This window comes from Lichtheimia ornata (genome assembly GCF_029851405.1).
Source record: "Lichtheimia ornata isolate CBS 291.66 chromosome Unknown scaffold00064, whole genome shotgun sequence".
NCBI lineage: Eukaryota > Fungi > Mucoromycota > Mucoromycetes > Mucorales > Lichtheimiaceae > Lichtheimia > Lichtheimia ornata.
Window position 1 is genome coordinate 43,116 of NW_026695384.1, and position 18,757 is coordinate 61,872.

The following is an 18,757-nucleotide window of genomic DNA, read 5'->3' on the forward strand; positions in this document are numbered from 1 at the left end:
CAGGGAGAGCGAGGTAGTAAAAGCTAAAAGAGCGCTGTGTGCAACCCACATTTGGCTTAAATGCACGTGGAGGCGTACACACATATCTCTCCCCGCGCGCTGTTGACTGGAGACATCATAGCCAACAACCTCCCTCTTTTCTTTCTCCTTTTTCCCTCATCACTTTTTTCTTCTTCCTCATCCACTCTTAATCTCGACAGTAAGTCTACCTTTCGTCATCACCCTTCACTTTGCTTATATTCTTTATCCTTTCCCCTCTATAAAGCAAACTCACTTCCACCATGAGAGAAATCATTCACGTTCAAGCTGGTAAGTTGGATGATGCGCGATGCTTCAAGAGTGCCAGGCACTCACAACCTTCTTCTTTATAGGCCAGTGCGGTAACCAAGTGAGTCTTCTTTGGCATATGACAAGAGGTACTCTTTATTACAGCAATACTGATATTGGGTGCTTGTATAGATTGGTCAAAAATTCTGGGAAACCATCTCTCAAGAACACGGCATTGATACCACTGGTGCTTATGCTGGTGACAATGATCTTCAGTTGGAGCGCATCAACGTCTATTACAACGAAGGTTCCTCTGGCAAATATGTGCCAAGGTAAAAGATAAAAAGAGAGAGAGAGAGCATTAGATGTGTGTGTGCAATAGGGCTAATAGAATGTGTGTATGTTTATAGAGCTGTGTTGGTTGATCTTGAGCCTGCTACTATGGATGCTATTCGTGGCAGCGGTTATGGCAAACTCTTCCGCCCCGACAACTTCATTTCCGCTCAATCTGGTGCTGGTAACTCTTGGGCCAAGGGTTATTACACTGAAGGTGCCGAATTGGTTGAATCCGTTTTGGATGTGATTCGCAAGGAAGCCGAACACACCGATTGTCTCCAAGGTTTCCAACTTGCTCACTCGCTTGGTGGTGGTACTGGTTCCGGTATGGGCTCCCTTTTGCTCTCCAAGATCCGTGAAGAATATCCCGATCGTATGCTTTGCACCTACTCGGTTGTTCCTTCTCCCAAGGTCTCTGATACCGTTGTTGAGCCTTACAACGCCGTCCTTTCGGTCCATCAGCTCGTTGAAAACTGTGATGCCACCTTCTGTATCGATAACGAGGCTCTTTACGACATTTGCTTCCGTACTCTTAAGCTCTCCAACCCTGGCTATGGTGAACTTAACCAACTTGTCTCGGCTGTCATGTCCGGTGTCTCCACCTCGTTGCGTTTCCCTGGTCAATTGAACTCTGATCTTCGTAAGCTCTTTGTCAACATGGGTAAGTTTTATATATACATCACGCGTATCATACATGATACTCATCATTGATACATCATATTAGTGCCTTTCCCTCGTCTTCACTTTTTCATGGTTGGCTTTGCTCCTTTGACCGCTTTCAACTCTCAACAATACCGTAACCTCAGCGTGCCCGAATTGACTGCTCAAATGTTTGATGCCCGCAACATGATGGCTGCCTCTGATCCTCGTCATGGTCGTTACTTGACTGTTGCCACTATCTTCCGTGGTCGCTTGTCCACCAAGGAAGTTGAGAACCAAATGTTGGCTGTGCAACAAAAGAACTCCTCTTACTTTGTTGAATGGATCCCCAACAGCGTCAAGACCTCGCTTTGTGACATTCCTCCCGTTGGCCTCAAGATGTCCGGTACTTTCATTGGTAACAGCACTGCTATCCAAGAATTGTTCAAGCGTGTCAACGAGCAATTCACTGCCATGTTCCGTCGTAAGGCTTTCTTGCATTGGTACACTGGTGAGGGTATGGATGAGATGGAATTCACTGAAGCCGAATCCAACATGAACGATTTGGTCTCCGAATACCAACAATACCAAGAAGCAACCGCTGATGAGGAGCTTATGGATGATGAGGAGTATCTTGAGGAAGAAGAGGAGCTCCCTCTTGAGGATGAGCAATAGATTTGATTACCCCATTATCACAAAACCTTTTCCAAATCGCTTTTTTTCCCCTCCTCAGCAACGCGCAAACCCTCTCTCACACATTCATCTCCTCTTCTCTTTTCTCGGATCATATACGCAAACTAATACGTAAAACTCTTCTTCAAAGACTTCATCAAAAGGAAAGTAGTTCATTCCTCCTCTTTCCCATATCTTGTTTCCTACATCAGACTTAATAGGCCAGAGTTATGTAACCTTGCATATCGTTTGCAATAAACCCTTTATGAAAAAAAAAGATAGCGATGTTGTTGATATCTCGACCTAAAATCCATTATGGGAAGCTGCATTTGATATAGCGTATTCATTTGATGGAGCATACATTGATATCGATGAAATCACATGCAACCACTTGTCACCTATTCATCGACAATCCGCTTGAAGTAGTTCCATTTATTATAGATCCCAATCTCTAGCAAATGCGTCTATATACAACAAGGATCCATCGGCTTATGCATAGGTGAATGAATAATTTTGCGCATGTAAATGTGAACTCAGCTGGCAAGCATGACCGACGACGACCTTTCAGTGGTTATCCTTGGAATACACACTCTACAAAATGGACAATCTGGATGCAACGGCTGACGGCAACCACTTTGACAGTATCCTGGAAGCCAACCCATTCGCTGATGTCGTTTCCTCGTCGACGCAACCAATGTCTTCCGAGCAACATGAGTCCACGCTGTCATCGTCATTACCAACAACAGTATCACACGAAGAACCAGAGCAACCACAAGCGACACCACCACCAGCAGCAGCTACAGCTTCATTATCGTCTTCACCTGTATCAACACAACCACAACCATCAGCACCTTCTCCTCCTCCTCAACAACAACAACAACAAACCGTGAATAGCAGCAATAGTAGTATTTCCAATGGCATGGCGTCTTTGCATTTGGATGCTGGGCAACAGCCAACGACAACGACTCGAGATTCTCTTGAAGAAGTTGCGTCTGAATATAGCCAAGTATGTGTGTACTCAATAGGAGAGGGATGATTCTTATTTTGTCCATAGCCGGATAGCTTACAAGTGCCTGAGAGCGGATCACGGCCGTATTTCCATGTCACAGTTCAAGATCCTCAAAAGGTGGGCGATGCCATTAATGCACATATCGTATACAAGGTCAAAACAAAGGTAAAAGAATGCTGGACCCATCCATTCGAGAAAAAAAAGAGTGAGAGTATATTGACATGTACGACTCAAGTATCGTTTCCGTCCATGTAGACCAACTCCCCTGCTTTTCGATCCCCAGAGTTTGTGGTCGCACGTCGATATCGAGACTTTTTATGGCTTTACAATCAACTCACGCTTGGTAACCCTGGTGTAATTGTACCACCTGTTCCTGAAAAACACGCTTTGGGTAAGCAGGCATTCAATGCATGTCGATCTTCTAAAGTAACACACACCATCCTATAGGACGCTTTCAAGATGAATTTGTAGAATCACGGCGGATTGCACTTGAACGATGTCTACAAAAGATCGTACGCCACCCTATGCTTTATGGTGATCCTGATCTCAAGGTATTCCTCGAGAGTGAATCTTTCAATATTGAGGTGAGTTTATTTCTATTATGGTTTGTACGTTGAAAGAGAAAAATGGGGACGCTGATGATAAGAACTATGATAGAAACGACAAAAACGTGCTGAACCTGACGCCCCCAAAGTAAGCCTTATGCGATCCTTTGGCGAGACCATTTCCAATGCTGCCAGCAACCCCTTTTCCAAATTCGTCGAGGTGGATGAATGGTTCGCATCTAAACGAAGTCAGCTTGAAGCACTTGAAAACCAACTCAAAGGATTGCTCAAGAGTGTTGAAAGCGTGGTCAAGCAAAGAAAGGGCAGGTTAAGAGAGGAGCGAGCGAGGGAGAGATGAAGAAGGGTGGATTGACTATCGCGAATGGTATCTTGTCTAACACGATGGTATGCTTGATTTTTTTTAGATTTGGGTGGCGCAATTGCTGATTTTGGTGAAAGCATGATACCACTTGCATCGGCTGAACTCGATCGTGACCTATCAACACATTTGATTGTTTTGGCGGATATTCAAAAGAGGATGAAGGAGTTGCATGAACAACAGGTATGTTGTCATTGAAAGGGGAGATCCAAACGTATGTTACTAAGTATCATCGCCAATAGGCCCACCATGATGTACTTTCATTAGAACACACCATCGATGAGTATATACGCATTATAGGCTCAATAAGGGTAAGGCATTGAAAGGGAAGGGGGGTGGAGATTGGACCAACAGAATGGCGTGACCCATTCCAATCTTGCTTTTTTCTCCCTTTATGCAGGTGTCGTTTAATGCACGTATCAAGGCATACCAAGCTTATCAGCAAGCCGAATCGGAGGTACAAAAGAAGCAAGCTGTTTACGACCGTCTCAGTGGCAATCAATCCAAGAGTGCAAAACCAGAACGATTGGCTGCTGCACAGCAGGAAATAAACGAGGTAGGTATTTGAATTACAATTTACCCTGTTTCATTGTTAACAAGCATCATACACGAAAAGGCAAAACAACGCATGGATGAATGCCACCGCGAATTTGAGGACATTTCAAAGCTTATCAAGAGCGAATTGGATCGGTTTGATCACGAAAAAGTGGAGGATTTCCGTGATAGCGTCGAACAGTTTCTATGCAGCATGATCGAACATCAAAAACAGGCAAGTCATTACTTCCCTTTATAGATGGAATTTCCGGATAGCAGCACCAACCTAATGTTTATGTGTGTGTATGCGTAGATTGTTGCACTTTGGGAATCCTATTTCGAGCAAACAGAAGGAATGGCAGACACAGTTGCATGATATAGGGTTGTTTAAACATGGAACGGATGTGCATATAAATATATATATAAAAACCACGTGATGTTGTGAGCTAGTATATGTGAGAGGTTTTTATGATGATGATGATGATATCACGATGCCAAGGATAAGCTCCATTTGTAAACAACTTTAAGAATAGTAATTACACGACATGCTACAAGTAGTGGATGAAAAGGGAAAAAGGAGGAAACGCAAAAAAGGTTGATAAACAAATGTGTACAGCCAAAAACAGAATTACCCTCATGTGCGCCCAAAAACAAGGAGGCAGGAGTTACTGTGCACACACGCTTTAGCAGGTGGCGGTGGTTTGTAAACAAGGTTTGCCACTGTGGATTTTCGCATGACGCCGCAAATTGCTGACTACCGAGAACCTACGTCCACAACCTTCTACTTGACATTTGAATGGTTTCTATGTAGAATGACATACATGGTCCATCAGCCATACAGCATCTTTTTTTTTTATAAAGGTATGCTATTACCTCGCCTGTATGGCTGTGCATGTGCGTTGCCAATGAGCTTGGTCTGGAAAAACGTTTGACACAAACATTGCACTTGTATCGTCGAGGAGGTGTTGATGATGAGGAGGAGTTTGCAGATTTGTTGGTTGATTTTGCATTTGACGATGAGGGAGACGATGGCTTGTGCCGCCTGGTGGCGGATGGATTGTTGTGATCCTTAACTGGTGGTGATGCATGATGAAGGTTTTGTTGTGCAGGATACAACCAATACGTCATTGACGCTGGTGGGATCAATGCGGTGTTGTTGTTATTATTCATGGCTGATGACCAAGAGGGAAAATGGATATGAGGAGATGAATGGTGATGATGATGATGATGATGTTGATGCGACTCCACAGACGATAATGGTGGCGTTGGTAGGGGTGCACGATGAGCAGCAACAGCAGCAGGGGGTGGTGACGGGCCATGATTGTTAACGCCAATGCTGCTGCTGCTGCTGCTGCTGTTGTTGCTGCTGCCGATATTCGCCAAAGATGCAGCAGCAGCATGATGATGCTCTGGAACGGGAGACAACATCCACCCATTTGTTGTCGTTGTTGTTGCTGCAGGAGTACTCATATCATGGTGATGTGGTGAAGTGTCAAAGAGTGATCGATGGTCGTAGTACGGGCCCAAAATGGTATCACCAGCAGTACTCGGTACGGGTAATGTAACTGAAAAAGTATCTTTCATTAAAGCTGGTGGTGTACAGCTATCGTGGAAAAGGTGTGAAGGGCGGTCAACTTGGTAACTCATAGAGAGAATGAAAAAAGGGCTGATGCAAGTGTAGGTCGTGTGTGTGTGAGGGTGTAAAGTGGAAGAGAGGGAGAAAAGAAATGAGCCGAGTTTGTGGGGGAGAAAGAAAGCAAGGAGGTGTGTCTTCCTTTTAAATCTTCCACTTTCCCAACTTATCATCACACACACGCACAACACATGTACACACACGCGCAAAAGCAGCAGCATTAACTGCAACATCTAGGCAGGGGGTCCAAAAGAAGGCTGCTCTAGGCGAATTGACAGATCAGTATTAGCAGAGTCGATGTGGCAAAAAAAAAGAAAGCCTACTCGCCTTTTTACTATTGTATCGATTGGAGCTTGTTGCATGCAGTAGTATCGGGGCGTAGTGTTGAAAAAAAGGAACTTTGACCTCTGTCAGTCTCTTATTCTGCTTAACCTCCGTTCGCGTGCAACATCAAGAAAGAGTAACCAATTCCACTTGGGCCCCCCTGAAACTCGGAAAGAGTAAACGACTCGGTCCGAGAGCTATTCAATTATTTCCAATGCGTGTTGACCAAGGAGACTCCACGTTTTTATTGACCTTGCACGGAAACAGGGTCTTGTCGTGTCTTACCATTCATGGCCAAGCTCTGTTAAACGGCATTATCCCCCAACACAGAATAACTTTCAGCTCCTCTCCATTGGCGTAACGGATCTATTGGTTGCATTGGTACATACAATCCATCCATTGTAATAGCCTATAGGGTACATAGGTCTCCCTCTACCCCTACCCCAAAAAGCATACCCGCTTTCAGACACAACCATAAATATTAAGCAATATTGCCTTGATGAAATATTATGCAATTAATGTTCTCGACCAGCAATTGCTTATTGTTGTTGGCTGTTTGTCACGCGGCATATATGTAGGTTGATTGCAACCATTGTCTCGTTTCAATTTACACTCCAAGCTCACCACAACATGTGATAAGCTGACATTCTCCTTGGCACTTGGTGACCAAGTGATATGCCATACAAAGGTATGTCGACACCTAATATATACAAAGTATTGATCAATGCATGATTTGCTTTTTGAATTTACATTCACCGATCAATACCATCACGAGTCAATTACCCTTATCCTTGTCCTTGTCATCAGATCATAATTATCAACCCAACCCAACCCCAACACGCATTTCTCATGCCATACAATGTCGAGCGGTATTTCCTTTTACTCGTACAGTACAAGAGATTGTGCAAACTTAAATAGTAAGGTCCAATGGGAAACAAAAAAAGTATACTATGTTGATTTGAAGTGAAAGCACCAGGCAATTATAGGATAAGGTATTAGATGGACGTAATGCGTGTGTTGAAGTGAGAGTGAGAGATGATGATGATGCTATTGTATTGCGGATGGGTGGTAATGCAGAAAAGAAGGAGCGAAAGGAAAATGTGAACGTTGTATGTGTGAGGATCATGATTGAGCGCCTACAGTTGCCGGTGGTGAGAGCGATCGACGGCACGTGGGACATGTAGGTTTCGACACATGATGTTGAATCCATGAATGGAGGCAATGTCTATAAAGATTTGATAAGCATGACGTATCCGGCATGTCAAAATAAACAAACATACACATGAAAGAGATGTCCACAGGCAAGTTTTTTGGCGGTCTTCATCTTCTCTCTGCAAATAGCGCAGTCGTCATTTCGCATCATCAATTCGGTTGGTGTGGCGTCAACATAGCTAAAGAATACATGTTAAATGATTCTAGCCACCTTATCCCACATCCAATAGCAAAGACTTACCGATTCCTGACATACGACATAGCTCGCCAACGATCCCGATGCACCATACCTTTTCTGTAAAGATTCTTCAACACGCTGCGAACATTCAGGAAGAGCACAATGTCCACCAGCCCAAATGAAATGCCATGTGACCACTATGAGATGTCTATTTTAGCCAACGTTGCTATCCTTTGATGGTTCAAGCAAAACAACTTACCAAAATTTGAAGGTATTGTACTAGTGTCAGAGCCATGACAAGCATGTCTGTGCTTAGCTCAATGTAATAATTAACGGCACGCTTGCTCTCAAAGCCATGTTCCCGCCATTGATCCAATAGTTGTGAAAAGTACTTGGTCATCACTTGTAAGGTATCCAACAATACAGGAAGAAACTATCAGCAGGAAAGGGTTAGCCATCATAATCGCTTTGTATACGTATAGCGTCGTTCTTGTTGTACCTCCAAAGTGAGAAAAGTGATTGAAGTTGGGAATAGGACATAGCTTGCAGCAAACCATCCAAGGTTGCAAATCAAAATGATGCATAAGAGCACGGTGACTTTTCGATACTCTGCGACTGGCAAGTAGGGCATGGTGGCAAGCTAAAAGAGAGTTTACAAGTCAGCTTATGCCGATTCCCTAGTCCAAAATCAGAGCAAAGGGGCTTACATGGTCAAAGCGATCCCGACTTAAGAGGCTGAAAATCCGCAGGAACCCGAGCACCGATATCCATATTGACAAGCGTACAATGTGTATCCACACAGGATCCATAATAGCACTCACAAATATCACTTTGAATAATAAAAAGTTGAGCATTCGATCGTAAATGTGCTATAGTAATAACACATCCATTGTCAGCGACGCTATTATGCACACCATTGGGGTTACTCCTTTTTACCTGGCTCTCCACGGGTAACAATCCTCTAAAGAACAACTTGATGACGATCTTGCCCAAGAGAACAAAGCAACATACAGCCATGTTGATATGTATCTATTCATGATGATACGTAAGGGTTGAATTGCTTGGATACGTGTGTGTGTGTGCGTGTGTATAGTTTATAGTTACCAGCAGGCTAAGCTTTTGTGTTTCGATCGAAGTGAAGAAGGCTGAAATGTATCCACTACACGACATGGCCGGGAATTGTCGATTGTATCCGAGTGCTGGAATAGAAGTATGCCAATGAAACCGTAGCTGGTCAGTAGCATCCGGCAGATCGAGATCCGTGTGAACACCATAGCACTCCTTGACGCTGTGCCATAGCTCAGAGTCAATAAAGGATTGTAAAGAAACAGTGAATGCGGCCGCAAATAGGACGAGTGATGTAAAGACATAGGTTGGCAAGTCGCAACGCATTGAAAGTCGCACGGCAACAATGCAGTGATTAGCTGTGGATCGATAAAGAAAGGGGTTTAGATAGGAAGAGAGTAGGGCACACACACACACCTTGAGAGAGCGCGCGTGAATCCACGGACCGCTTTACAGCATTACATTTCTCCTCATCCTCCTCCTCCTCCACATGATTTTCACTTCCACTTTCAATATAATAACATACTTTTTCAAATGTATAATTGTATTTCAATGCTTTATCTAAATATGAATTGTATGTCTATGTATCTTAAATCTTGGTAGCAACATATTCGCTCCAGCTCTTGACTTCGTTAGGAATGTCACCAGAAGCGATATCGCGTTTTTGAACACATGCATCAGCAAACAAGCGGGCAACCTTGGCATCATTGAGAAGTGGGATACCGAAATCCACTGCAGCACGACGGCAAATATAGCCTTCATCGTATTGAGAAGTAGGACGGACCTTGGCGAGATGCATCACAAAGTCAATCTTGTGGTCTTTGAATAGTCGATTCAATTCACGCTTGTTCTCGGCCTTGGCGGCGACATTGAGCACCTTGGCATCAATACCAGCTTTGGTCTTGAGGAATTCAGCATCCTGATTGGTAGGCACAAACAATGGATGACCAAGAGCCTCGTGGAAGATCTTTGCAATATGAACATAATCATCTTCATCCGTTTCACCATCACCACCAATCAACACACCAGCCTTTTGTTGAGGAATACGGAAGTTTTGAGTTGCTTGAATGGCTGCCCAGAAAGCTTCGTATTTATCCTTGCCAAAGCATGCAACTTCACCAGTCGATGCCATCTCCACTCCCAAGAAAGGATCAGCACCTTGAAGACGAGTCCATGAAAATTGTGGCACCTTGACTGCTTGATAACCATATTCGACATTCATCAAATCAACAGGTTCAGGGATGTTTTTGCCGGCAAGTGCACGAGTAGCCACATCAATAAAGTTGACACCAAGCACCTTGGATACGAATGGGAAGGAACGAGATGCACGCAAGTTACATTCGATCACCTTGAGCAAGGGCTTTCCACCATCAGGTGCATCTTGCTTGATAATTTGCATGTTGTAAGGACCAGTAATCTCAAATGCCTTGGCAACCTTGTCAGCAATCTCCTTGAGACGTGCCATTGTTTCATCGTCCAAATCACGTGGTGGGAGAATCAATGTAGCGTCACCAGAATGCACACCAGCATTTTCCACATGTTCACACACAGCGTGGACCAACACCTTGCCTTGATAAGCAACCACGTCAACATCAATTTCTTGTGCACCCTTGATAAACTTGGACACAACCACTGGATGCAAAGGTGACACATCAGCTGCCTCATTGAGATTCTTTTCCAGAGCTTCATGATCATAGGCAACGTTCATGGCAGCACCAGATAACACATACGAAGGACGCACCAACACTGGATATCCCACCTTGTCAGCAAAGTCACGTGCTTCCTCAACGCTTGTAAGCTCCTTCCAAGCTGGCTGATCAACACCAATCATATCGAGTTTTTGAGCAAATTGGAATCGATCCTCAGCAGCATCAATCATCTTGGGGGAGGTACCAAGGATATTGATATGGTTCTCATACAAGCGCAAGGCAATGTTTTGGGGCAATTGACCACCCACATTCACCACGACACCCTTGGCATGCTCCAATTCGGCAATGTCCATCACACGTTCAAAGCTGAGTTCTTCAAAGTACAAGCGATCGCACTCGTCAAAATCGGTGGATACTGTTTCAGGGTTGTAATTGATCATCACGGTCTTTTCGCCAATGTTACGCAAGCCACGAATGCAAGAGACACCACACCAATCAAATTCAACAGAAGAGCCAATGCGATAAACGCCTGAGCCAAGTACCATGGTGCCCTTGTCCTCAAAGTCAATGTCGTTGGCAGAGGCATTGTAGGTGGTGTACAAGTAGTTGGTGTGTGCAGGGAACTCAGCAGCCAAAGTGTCAATGCGCTTGACAAATGGGGTGATGTTGTGCAACTTTCGAGCTTCACGCACAGCCATCTCATCACAACCAAGGAGCTTGCTCATTTGAATATCAGAGAAACCAGCCTTCTTGGCATCTTGCAATAAATCAACAGGCACATTGCTAACATCGGTACCCTTGAACTCCTCCAACTCCAAATGCAAATCGGCAATGTTTTGCAACTTGTACAAGAACCACTTGTCAATCTTGGAAAGGTCATGGATGTAGTCGACAGTGTACTTGGCTCTCACAGCTGGATCAGGATGAAGCATCACTTGGCTGATAGCAAACAAACGACGATCGGTAGGGTTCTTGAGAACATCATCAACATCGTCAATGGGGGTCTTGAGCGCATGGAAACCTTGCCAGCTGGGTTCCACTTGACGGATAGCCTTTTGCATACTCTCTTCCCATGTACGACCAATAGCCATAACTTCACCAACGGACTTCATGGCAGAGCCAATATGGCGATCAACATAGTTGAACTTTGACAAATCCCAGCGAGGAATCTTGGTCACAACATAATCCAAAGAGGGCTCGAAACAAGCAGTGGTTGTCTTGGTAACAGCGTTCTGGAGACTAGGCAAGGTATGACCAAGGGCAATCTTGGCAGCAATAAAAGCGAGAGGATAACCAGTAGCCTTGGAAGCAAGAGCACTAGAATAGTGTAATCAATCAATAAACAGCGTTATTTATCAAACAAGATGGCACATACCTAGAACGACTCAAACGAGCATTCACTTCGATAACTCTGTATTCGAGGCTGACAGGATTCAAGGCATATTGCACATTACATTCACCGACAACGCCAAGGTGACGAATGATCTTGATGGCAGCTGTACGCAACATGTGATATTCTTCATCGCTCAATGTTTGGGAAGGAGCAATCACGATCGATTCACCCGTGTGAACACCCAAGGGATCAAAGTTCTCCATGTTACAAACGGTGATACAGTTGTTGGCAGAATCACGCACCACCTCGTATTCGACTTCCTTCCAACCCTTCATGGATCGTTCAACAAGCAATTGAGGCGTCAATGCCAAAGACTTGGTCGCCAAAGAGCGCAATTCTTGCTCATCATCAGCAAAACCAGATCCGAGACCACCCAATGCAAAAGCGGAGCGCACAATAACAGGGTAACCAATCTTGGAAGCTGCTTCAAGTGCTTCTTCAACAGTTTCCACAGCCGTGGATTGAGCAACAGGAATGTCAATTTCTATAATCATCATCATCATTAGCTCCATGTTGATTTAAAAGAACCAAGCAAACAAGAAAACATACCATTGAGAGCCTTGACAAAAAGATCACGATCTTCGGAAGTGATCAAAGTCTTGATGGGTGTACCAAGCACCTTGATGTTGAGACGATCCAAGACACCAGCACGATCAAGTTGAATACCACAATTAAGAGCTGTTTGGCCACCAAAGGTCAACAAGATACCATCAGGGCGTTCTCGTTCCAAAATATAGGTGACGTATTCAAGGGTGACAGGCAAAAAGTAAACAGCGTCGGCAAGCGAATGAGAGGTTTGGATGGTGGCAATGTTGGGATTGACAAGCACAGTCTTGATACCAGATTCACGAAGTGCCTTGATAGCTTGGGAGCCTATATGATAGTGATAAAGATCAGTTTCAGCTGACACTAATCAATCAGCACACAACCCCTGTATATACCTGAGTAATCAAATTCACCAGCTTGGCCAATGCTCAAACCACCAGAGCCCACTACAAGCACCTTTTCGACCTTGACGAGAGGAACATCACCAAGGATCTCTTCAGAGACTTTAGCAGCAGCACCATCGCGAGATTCACCTTGGAGAGGAAGAGGAGTAGGAGTAGGAGCAGCTTGAGCAGGGGTTGATTGAATGGAATTGTTGATAGAGTTCATTGTTGAGGTGGTGTTCACTTGATAAGGATGTTGTCAATGTAGGTTTTGTCGAATGCCAAGAGACCAGAAGTAATGAGGTAAAAAGCACAGTTCATGTAAACGCAGGGGTGAAGAAAAGCACACAAGGAAGAAAGAAACAGGTTCTGTGTATCTTCTAAAGATGTGCAATGAGAGCAACAAAGAGGAATTTTCGGTGGCTGGGAAGAAGCCCAGTGAAACTGATGCTTTTATAACAATCGGGACCCCTGACGGAGCTCGAACACACACTTTGATAGGCATGACTCATTGGTGTGAATGACTCACGTCGTACAATCCAAGATGATGCAGATCCTCCTCCTCCCTTCAAGTATAATCGCATCTATATTTCCAAACATGTACTTCTTTTCATCCCATTGGAGTGTAGTACTAGAAGCATTATGATTTTTACAATATGGTTGGCCTATTGAATAGCGTATGAAATGTTGTGTAATCTTTGGATGAGTTGGGTGGGTGGTAAAGGTCAATTGTTGAACACCGCATGAAAACACATATTTGGGTCCCTTCAAATGTTGCATAATTTAATTCAAGTGCGATAATGTATGTCTGATTTAAGATCAGGATGGTGATGCTGTGAAGGGGGTATTCGTTTGCCTGGTTTTTGGCGTTTGACGAAGCAATTTTCAGTGCTCACAAGGTAAATTGAGGCCTCTCCATAAGCGTCAGCACCACTAAGATGGCAAGTCGTATAAATATCGCATTGAGTGAATGTAACGACATTAGCAAATCTCTCAGGCACTCTAACCACACCGAATTGGATGACCACCTGCTATGGACTAAAGACACATGGTACACCCCACACCGTGACGCACAGCACTCGACCACAGCTGCCCACCTTTTCGGATCCACTGAAACGGTGCTTGTTATTGAAGATGACGAGGATGAAAACACCTTGACAGCTACGCGAGAACACAAGGATGACTTTGTATACCGAAGAAGCGAGAGTAGCTAGTTTAACATCTATACCAAGAAAACCACAGGTAGACATCTATTGTATGAAAATGAAGAATCCTGTGCGCAATCATCATTTGAATAAAGATAGCTGTACAGAGCATGCATAAACACTTGTTTATATAAAATCATGTCATATTCTAATTTCAACAAATGTCGCTTATTGGGGCTTTCCTTTCTTGAAATCGGCAACAGCCTGGTTGTAAAGATCTTCATTGAGATATATGCTGGCAGCTGTCTTGGCGAGGCAACGAGAAGCACGGAGGGTATAGGCGTGAGCTTGTTCAGTACGAGCGGCTTTGGTGAATTCCACAGTGTGGTTGGCGGCTGTGGTACCGATGGCGAAGCTGTAGAGCAATGGAATGCATGAATAAGCAAATAAGCAATCAATCAATCTCCCAACCATGTTTTTACTTACCCTGGGTGAATCGTGGGGACAACGTAAGAGAAGTTACCCATATCTGTTGAACCAGTGGTTGTCTTTTCCTCTTCGGTGCGTGGTGCAAAGGACATGCCTTCCTGCTCTGAATACTTTTTGTAAATGGAAGTCATGGTATCGTTCACGAAGACATCTATGCATTCAATGTAAGATTACAACCCTTATATCCGTAAGCTTACTACCATGTACCTTCAACAAGACGTCCCCAAGTCAACTTCACTTGACATCCAGTAGCAACAGCTGAAGCCTTGAAGCACTGCTCAAACTTGGGCTTGAGTTCAGCAAGCTGTTCACGAGTGTTGGCACGAATGTAAAACTTGGCAGAGGCATAGTCAGGAATCACATTTGCCTAATGATACGTGTTAAAAGACTCTTGTTTCATTTATCCCTGCCACCAATCTTATCTTACCGAATTGCCTCCATGTTGAATAAATCCATGCATTCTTTACATGTCACAATGATGAAGATGGTTAATGCGATGAATAATGAATGTCATTGATCAATTGCTTGCTTACCTGTTAGAGGGAAGAGTTTGCTGACGAAGCATAGACATGTTATCCCATCCTTGCATCAATGCATCCAAAGCGTTGATTCCATTCCAGGGAGCCATTCCAGCGTGGGAGGCCTTTCCAAAGTATTCAATCTCGACTTGATCAAGAGCCAACATGAGTGCATATAAGCAATCCTTTGCAAAAGGGTGCCTAAATCACGTGTCCATACGTTACTATGTTGTTCTTTGTTCCCCCCTTGTCATTGTCCTTTTACTTACAACATCATTGCAACATCAACACGGTTTTGGACCTCCTTTTGCTCAACAAAATCAATCTTGCCGTTGGTGCTTTCTTCGGCTGGTGTACCATACAAAACCAATGTACCCTGGATAAGGTTTTGTTCCATAAGAGCCTTGGTAGCAAGAGCACATGCCAATCCTTGCACCGAGATCAAATTGTGACCACAAGCCATGCCAACACTTTTTTTGGAGCCATCAGTAAAAGAACAACACGAGTACTCTCTTCCCATATTTACCCTGGAAGACCATCGTATTCGCAGCAGAAGCCAACACGGCGACCGGGACCGTTAGAAAACTCGGCCATAAAAGCTGTTTCAAGGCCAACGGCTTTGTGAGTGAGCTTGAATCCCTTCTTCTCCAAATAGTCAGTGAGAAGAGCATAGGCTTTGTATTCGCGGTTGCCGAGCTCGGGGTTATCGTGAATCTGTCAAATGGGACGCATTAGTTTTGCTTATAGTTGGGCATTGGGCACACGTGACATTGACGCACCTGAAGACTGATTTGGCGCAACTCACGGTCAAGGCCGTTAATTGTGTTGTCAATGACGGTTTCAATAGTGGCGTTCATTTTGGCAAGTGAAGAAGAGAGGGAAGAGAAAGTGCGTGAGAGCTTAAACAGATTCTCGAGATAGATGTGTGCAACCGCCGATGCGTCGGGCAATTTCAGTTACTGTAGGACACGATCCCAACGCTTGCATGTCATGGATGTTGTTATTATCTACTTTTGCTCGGCCCAAATACATATAAGATAGTACTATGATTGATACCACATTACAAAGTTGCATCTACTATTGTTTCAACTCGAGGATCATACAACAATCACCCATGAGAGGCAATTTATGGGATCTGGTGTGATGATGATACAGAAAGCTGTGAATCCCGCTCACTCGGTCTTCTCTTTTGTCGGGCAATCATGGCTTGATACACCTTGACAACCCCCGCTTATTACTCACTTACTCTACCATAACATTACCATCATTTGACATATACATAACAAGCATGCATTGGCGATCGAGAATGGTGTTCTTTGTCTTGATACAATTTATGAACATGAAGATCATTCTTGTGAAGCGGAAGGAAACCGCTATCTGGCTGTGACACGATACAGCAAACCTAATCGGATACAGCTACTTGTTGCTATCACTCATGCATAACAAATGATGATGACCCATCCCCCACATATGAATGGTGAGCCATTGTCAAGTGGATCTATAATGTAATTCCAAGGATGGATTCAAATGATTTCCGGCTACACGGATTAAGCGCCCATGCATATAAACATGTGCACGGGTATGCATTAAGCTCGCATGTAACAATGAACATCCGAGACTCGGAGAATGTTGCTGCTCAATGTAAACTGCGCTGTGCTTGGTAGTTGTCGGTCCTTATACAAGATTGAGGCTCATAGTACGATAACCCATGTTGCCCTTTGTCGCATCATGCATGTATATGATGTTTCTTTTTTTCTATACCATTGTATGCAACCGACTCAGAGAGCCAATTTACACTTTGAGTATGTGACTTACGCTTTTTGAAGTGGATTGGCATTTATAGCTCTCTGTTAGGTGTCAAATCGCTTTGTTTATTCACAAGCTTATCATCCTTTGTGCCCATGATTCATTGCGAGAACCACCATACTCATTCAATTAAACTACTGGCACCAATACCCAAACGAGCCTTATAGCAATGTTTATGAGGACAATCCTCTATTAGAGAAGAGTAAAAGTAATAATGTTATCATGAAATTGATGCTGACGCTTGTGTACACCAAACATGCATAGGATAGAAAAGGGTCAATAAATGTACATCCAAGTAAGATCTTCTAACGCTGCCAAGTGTTTGCATGGGGCGAGGATGATCATAAAATGATCACTGATACCTGCATCTGAGTACATAGTTAAGTAGTCATCCATCGCATAGTTTGGTGCGCACTCGAAAGCATTCAATTATCATAATCGACTAGCGTGGATAATAGGATGGTTCTTAAAGGTACCTTTTCGAGGTTTTAATTGGCTCTACCCTGCACGATGGGCATCATGTCGCCACCCAGTGCATTGACCACGACATGTTCGATAATTCTACATTATCTTTCTATAATACAATGCATCAAATGCCCAACACAACGAGGTCTAACTTAGGAAGAAGGAAGATCTTATAGAAACTTTGAACTAATTGGCCAATGTCGTTTACGATGAAGTAACTTTTTAATCCAACATCATTCACAAGAGATAGATTGAGAAGTACAGCAAATTGCTCAATGGGAAGATACATCGATATGGGAAGTTTCTGATTCTTTATGCGTGCGTTACTCTAAGATGGATGTGAAGTGGTACTTGATGTGAGGTGGCGAAATATGTCCATGGCGTGTCAAAATATGCAGTTGGTTGATGATGGTTGATATGTTGCACAAACGATGATGTTGCTGTCATGGAATAGCGTGCGAAGTACGGTATTGGAATGCACCAATCGCTCAAGTGATAGCATCTAGTTCAAGTTGACAACAGGTACGAGGTACATACAATAAGAACAAAGGCCCTTCCTCACCCGTTGTCTATATCCAGTTCCTTCCATCTCATACACCAAACCAGTATCCATATCCATATCCATATCCGTAAGAAGTCGTATGTATTGAGGCATGTTGCTATGCGTAAATAAAGCTGCTTCTATACAATGGCTACCTGCTGTTCACGTTGAAAAGGGCTGCAAGTAAAGAACGCTGTTGGGGACAATGGAGTGAAGACTTTGCCAATGGCAGCTGCTGCAACAATGAGCACTGTTACATTTGGTTGTGGTCGAGGATTGTACAAAAGAAGGTGAAGTGTCAAGAAACGCGGGTGTTGTGGGTGTTGTAGTGGGGCGTACACGCCAGGGACTTGCCATTCAGTCAAAGACAATCGGATCAACACAATGGGAGGATTGACATGATGGGTTGAAGCAGGACAATCGTTCGCAGGTGGTAGTTGTATGTACTTTAATGGGTTACCAGTTGAGAATGGGAGGAAGAGAAAATGAAGTGGGAGTGGAAGAGGTAGAGTTCAAGTAGATTTCTTTGGTGTTGGATGTCATTTCTTTGTTTGGGCGTAACTCATCCAAATCTGCTCGGATCAAGAAAGTTTAATGATGGTCATACTGGGCTGGAGCAGGACAATCGTTCACATGCATTATTTTGGGCAACAATGGTGGAAGGGAGAAAGTGGGTATTCGCTTTCAATGATGAGCTGTTACTGAACATTGTATAGCGTACCATACGTTGACCCTTCCAATCATGCAAAGTAGCTGAGTTACACAAAGGGGTCCTTCTGCATCTTTTGCTCTGCCAGGGTCCACCTACTTGACATTAAACAAAGACCACTCTTCATATAGCATCACGCTTACAAACATAAAGGTGCCTGTATCTCCAAACTTTACAATGAAACGTGCGGTTTTGAATAGAGCAATGGGCTCGGCTTGGCCAACAGCACCTTGTGTGAAAGTTTCACGATCAAGCTTGCCAATCCCAGATTTCGCATTGCCGGTCGTGCCTACGACAATTCGAGGTGACTCCAGGTCGCC

The 18,757-nt window shown here is 43.9% G+C and overlaps 6 protein-coding genes across 6 annotated transcripts; 2 read left to right on the top strand and 4 right to left on the bottom strand.

Moving 5' to 3' along the window:
* Positions 1 to 281: 281 nt before the first annotated feature.
* Positions 282 to 1,917, top strand: O0I10_010066 (tubulin beta-2 chain; the record flags this gene model as incomplete). Its single annotated transcript, XM_058490049.1, has 5 exons — positions 282 to 309; positions 372 to 388; positions 460 to 599; positions 678 to 1,264; positions 1,328 to 1,917. The coding sequence occupies 5 exons, from the start codon at positions 282 to 284 to the stop codon at positions 1,915 to 1,917; spliced, it is 1,362 nt and encodes a 453-aa protein (XP_058339158.1).
* Positions 1,918 to 2,512: 595 nt separating this feature from the next.
* O0I10_010067 (uncharacterized protein) lies at positions 2,513 to 4,757 on the top strand (the record flags this gene model as incomplete). Its single annotated transcript, XM_058490050.1, has 10 exons — positions 2,513 to 2,920; positions 2,969 to 3,088; positions 3,179 to 3,314; positions 3,371 to 3,507; positions 3,581 to 3,791; positions 3,894 to 4,030; positions 4,090 to 4,158; positions 4,248 to 4,403; positions 4,464 to 4,616; positions 4,695 to 4,757. The coding sequence occupies 10 exons, from the start codon at positions 2,513 to 2,515 to the stop codon at positions 4,755 to 4,757; spliced, it is 1,590 nt and encodes a 529-aa protein (XP_058339159.1).
* Positions 4,758 to 5,064: 307 nt separating this feature from the next.
* Positions 5,065 to 6,028, bottom strand: O0I10_010068 (uncharacterized protein; the record flags this gene model as incomplete). The annotated part of the gene is made up of 2 exons (XM_058490051.1): positions 5,065 to 5,184; positions 5,255 to 6,028. 2 exons carry the CDS (start codon positions 6,026 to 6,028, stop codon positions 5,065 to 5,067), a joined length of 894 nt encoding a protein of 297 aa, XP_058339160.1.
* A 1,432-nt stretch (positions 6,029 to 7,460) lies between these two features.
* Positions 7,461 to 9,120, bottom strand: O0I10_010069 (uncharacterized protein; the record flags this gene model as incomplete). Its single annotated transcript, XM_058490052.1, has 8 exons — positions 7,461 to 7,563; positions 7,619 to 7,729; positions 7,792 to 7,925; positions 7,988 to 8,161; positions 8,228 to 8,368; positions 8,436 to 8,597; positions 8,665 to 8,757; positions 8,833 to 9,120. The coding sequence occupies 8 exons, from the start codon at positions 9,118 to 9,120 to the stop codon at positions 7,461 to 7,463; spliced, it is 1,206 nt and encodes a 401-aa protein (XP_058339161.1).
* Positions 9,121 to 9,382: 262 nt separating this feature from the next.
* On the bottom strand, positions 9,383 to 12,990 carry O0I10_010070 (carbamoyl-phosphate synthase, large subunit; the record flags this gene model as incomplete). The annotated part of the gene is made up of 4 exons (XM_058490053.1): positions 9,383 to 11,759; positions 11,818 to 12,319; positions 12,385 to 12,708; positions 12,777 to 12,990. The coding sequence occupies 4 exons, from the start codon at positions 12,988 to 12,990 to the stop codon at positions 9,383 to 9,385; spliced, it is 3,417 nt and encodes a 1,138-aa protein (XP_058339162.1).
* A 1,147-nt stretch (positions 12,991 to 14,137) lies between these two features.
* O0I10_010071 (uncharacterized protein) lies at positions 14,138 to 15,773 on the bottom strand (the record flags this gene model as incomplete). The annotated part of the gene is made up of 8 exons (XM_058490054.1): positions 14,138 to 14,324; positions 14,396 to 14,549; positions 14,606 to 14,765; positions 14,826 to 14,859; positions 14,932 to 15,117; positions 15,186 to 15,386; positions 15,443 to 15,630; positions 15,696 to 15,773. 8 exons carry the CDS (start codon positions 15,771 to 15,773, stop codon positions 14,138 to 14,140), a joined length of 1,188 nt encoding a protein of 395 aa, XP_058339163.1.
* Positions 15,774 to 18,757: the final 2,984 nt, after the last annotated feature.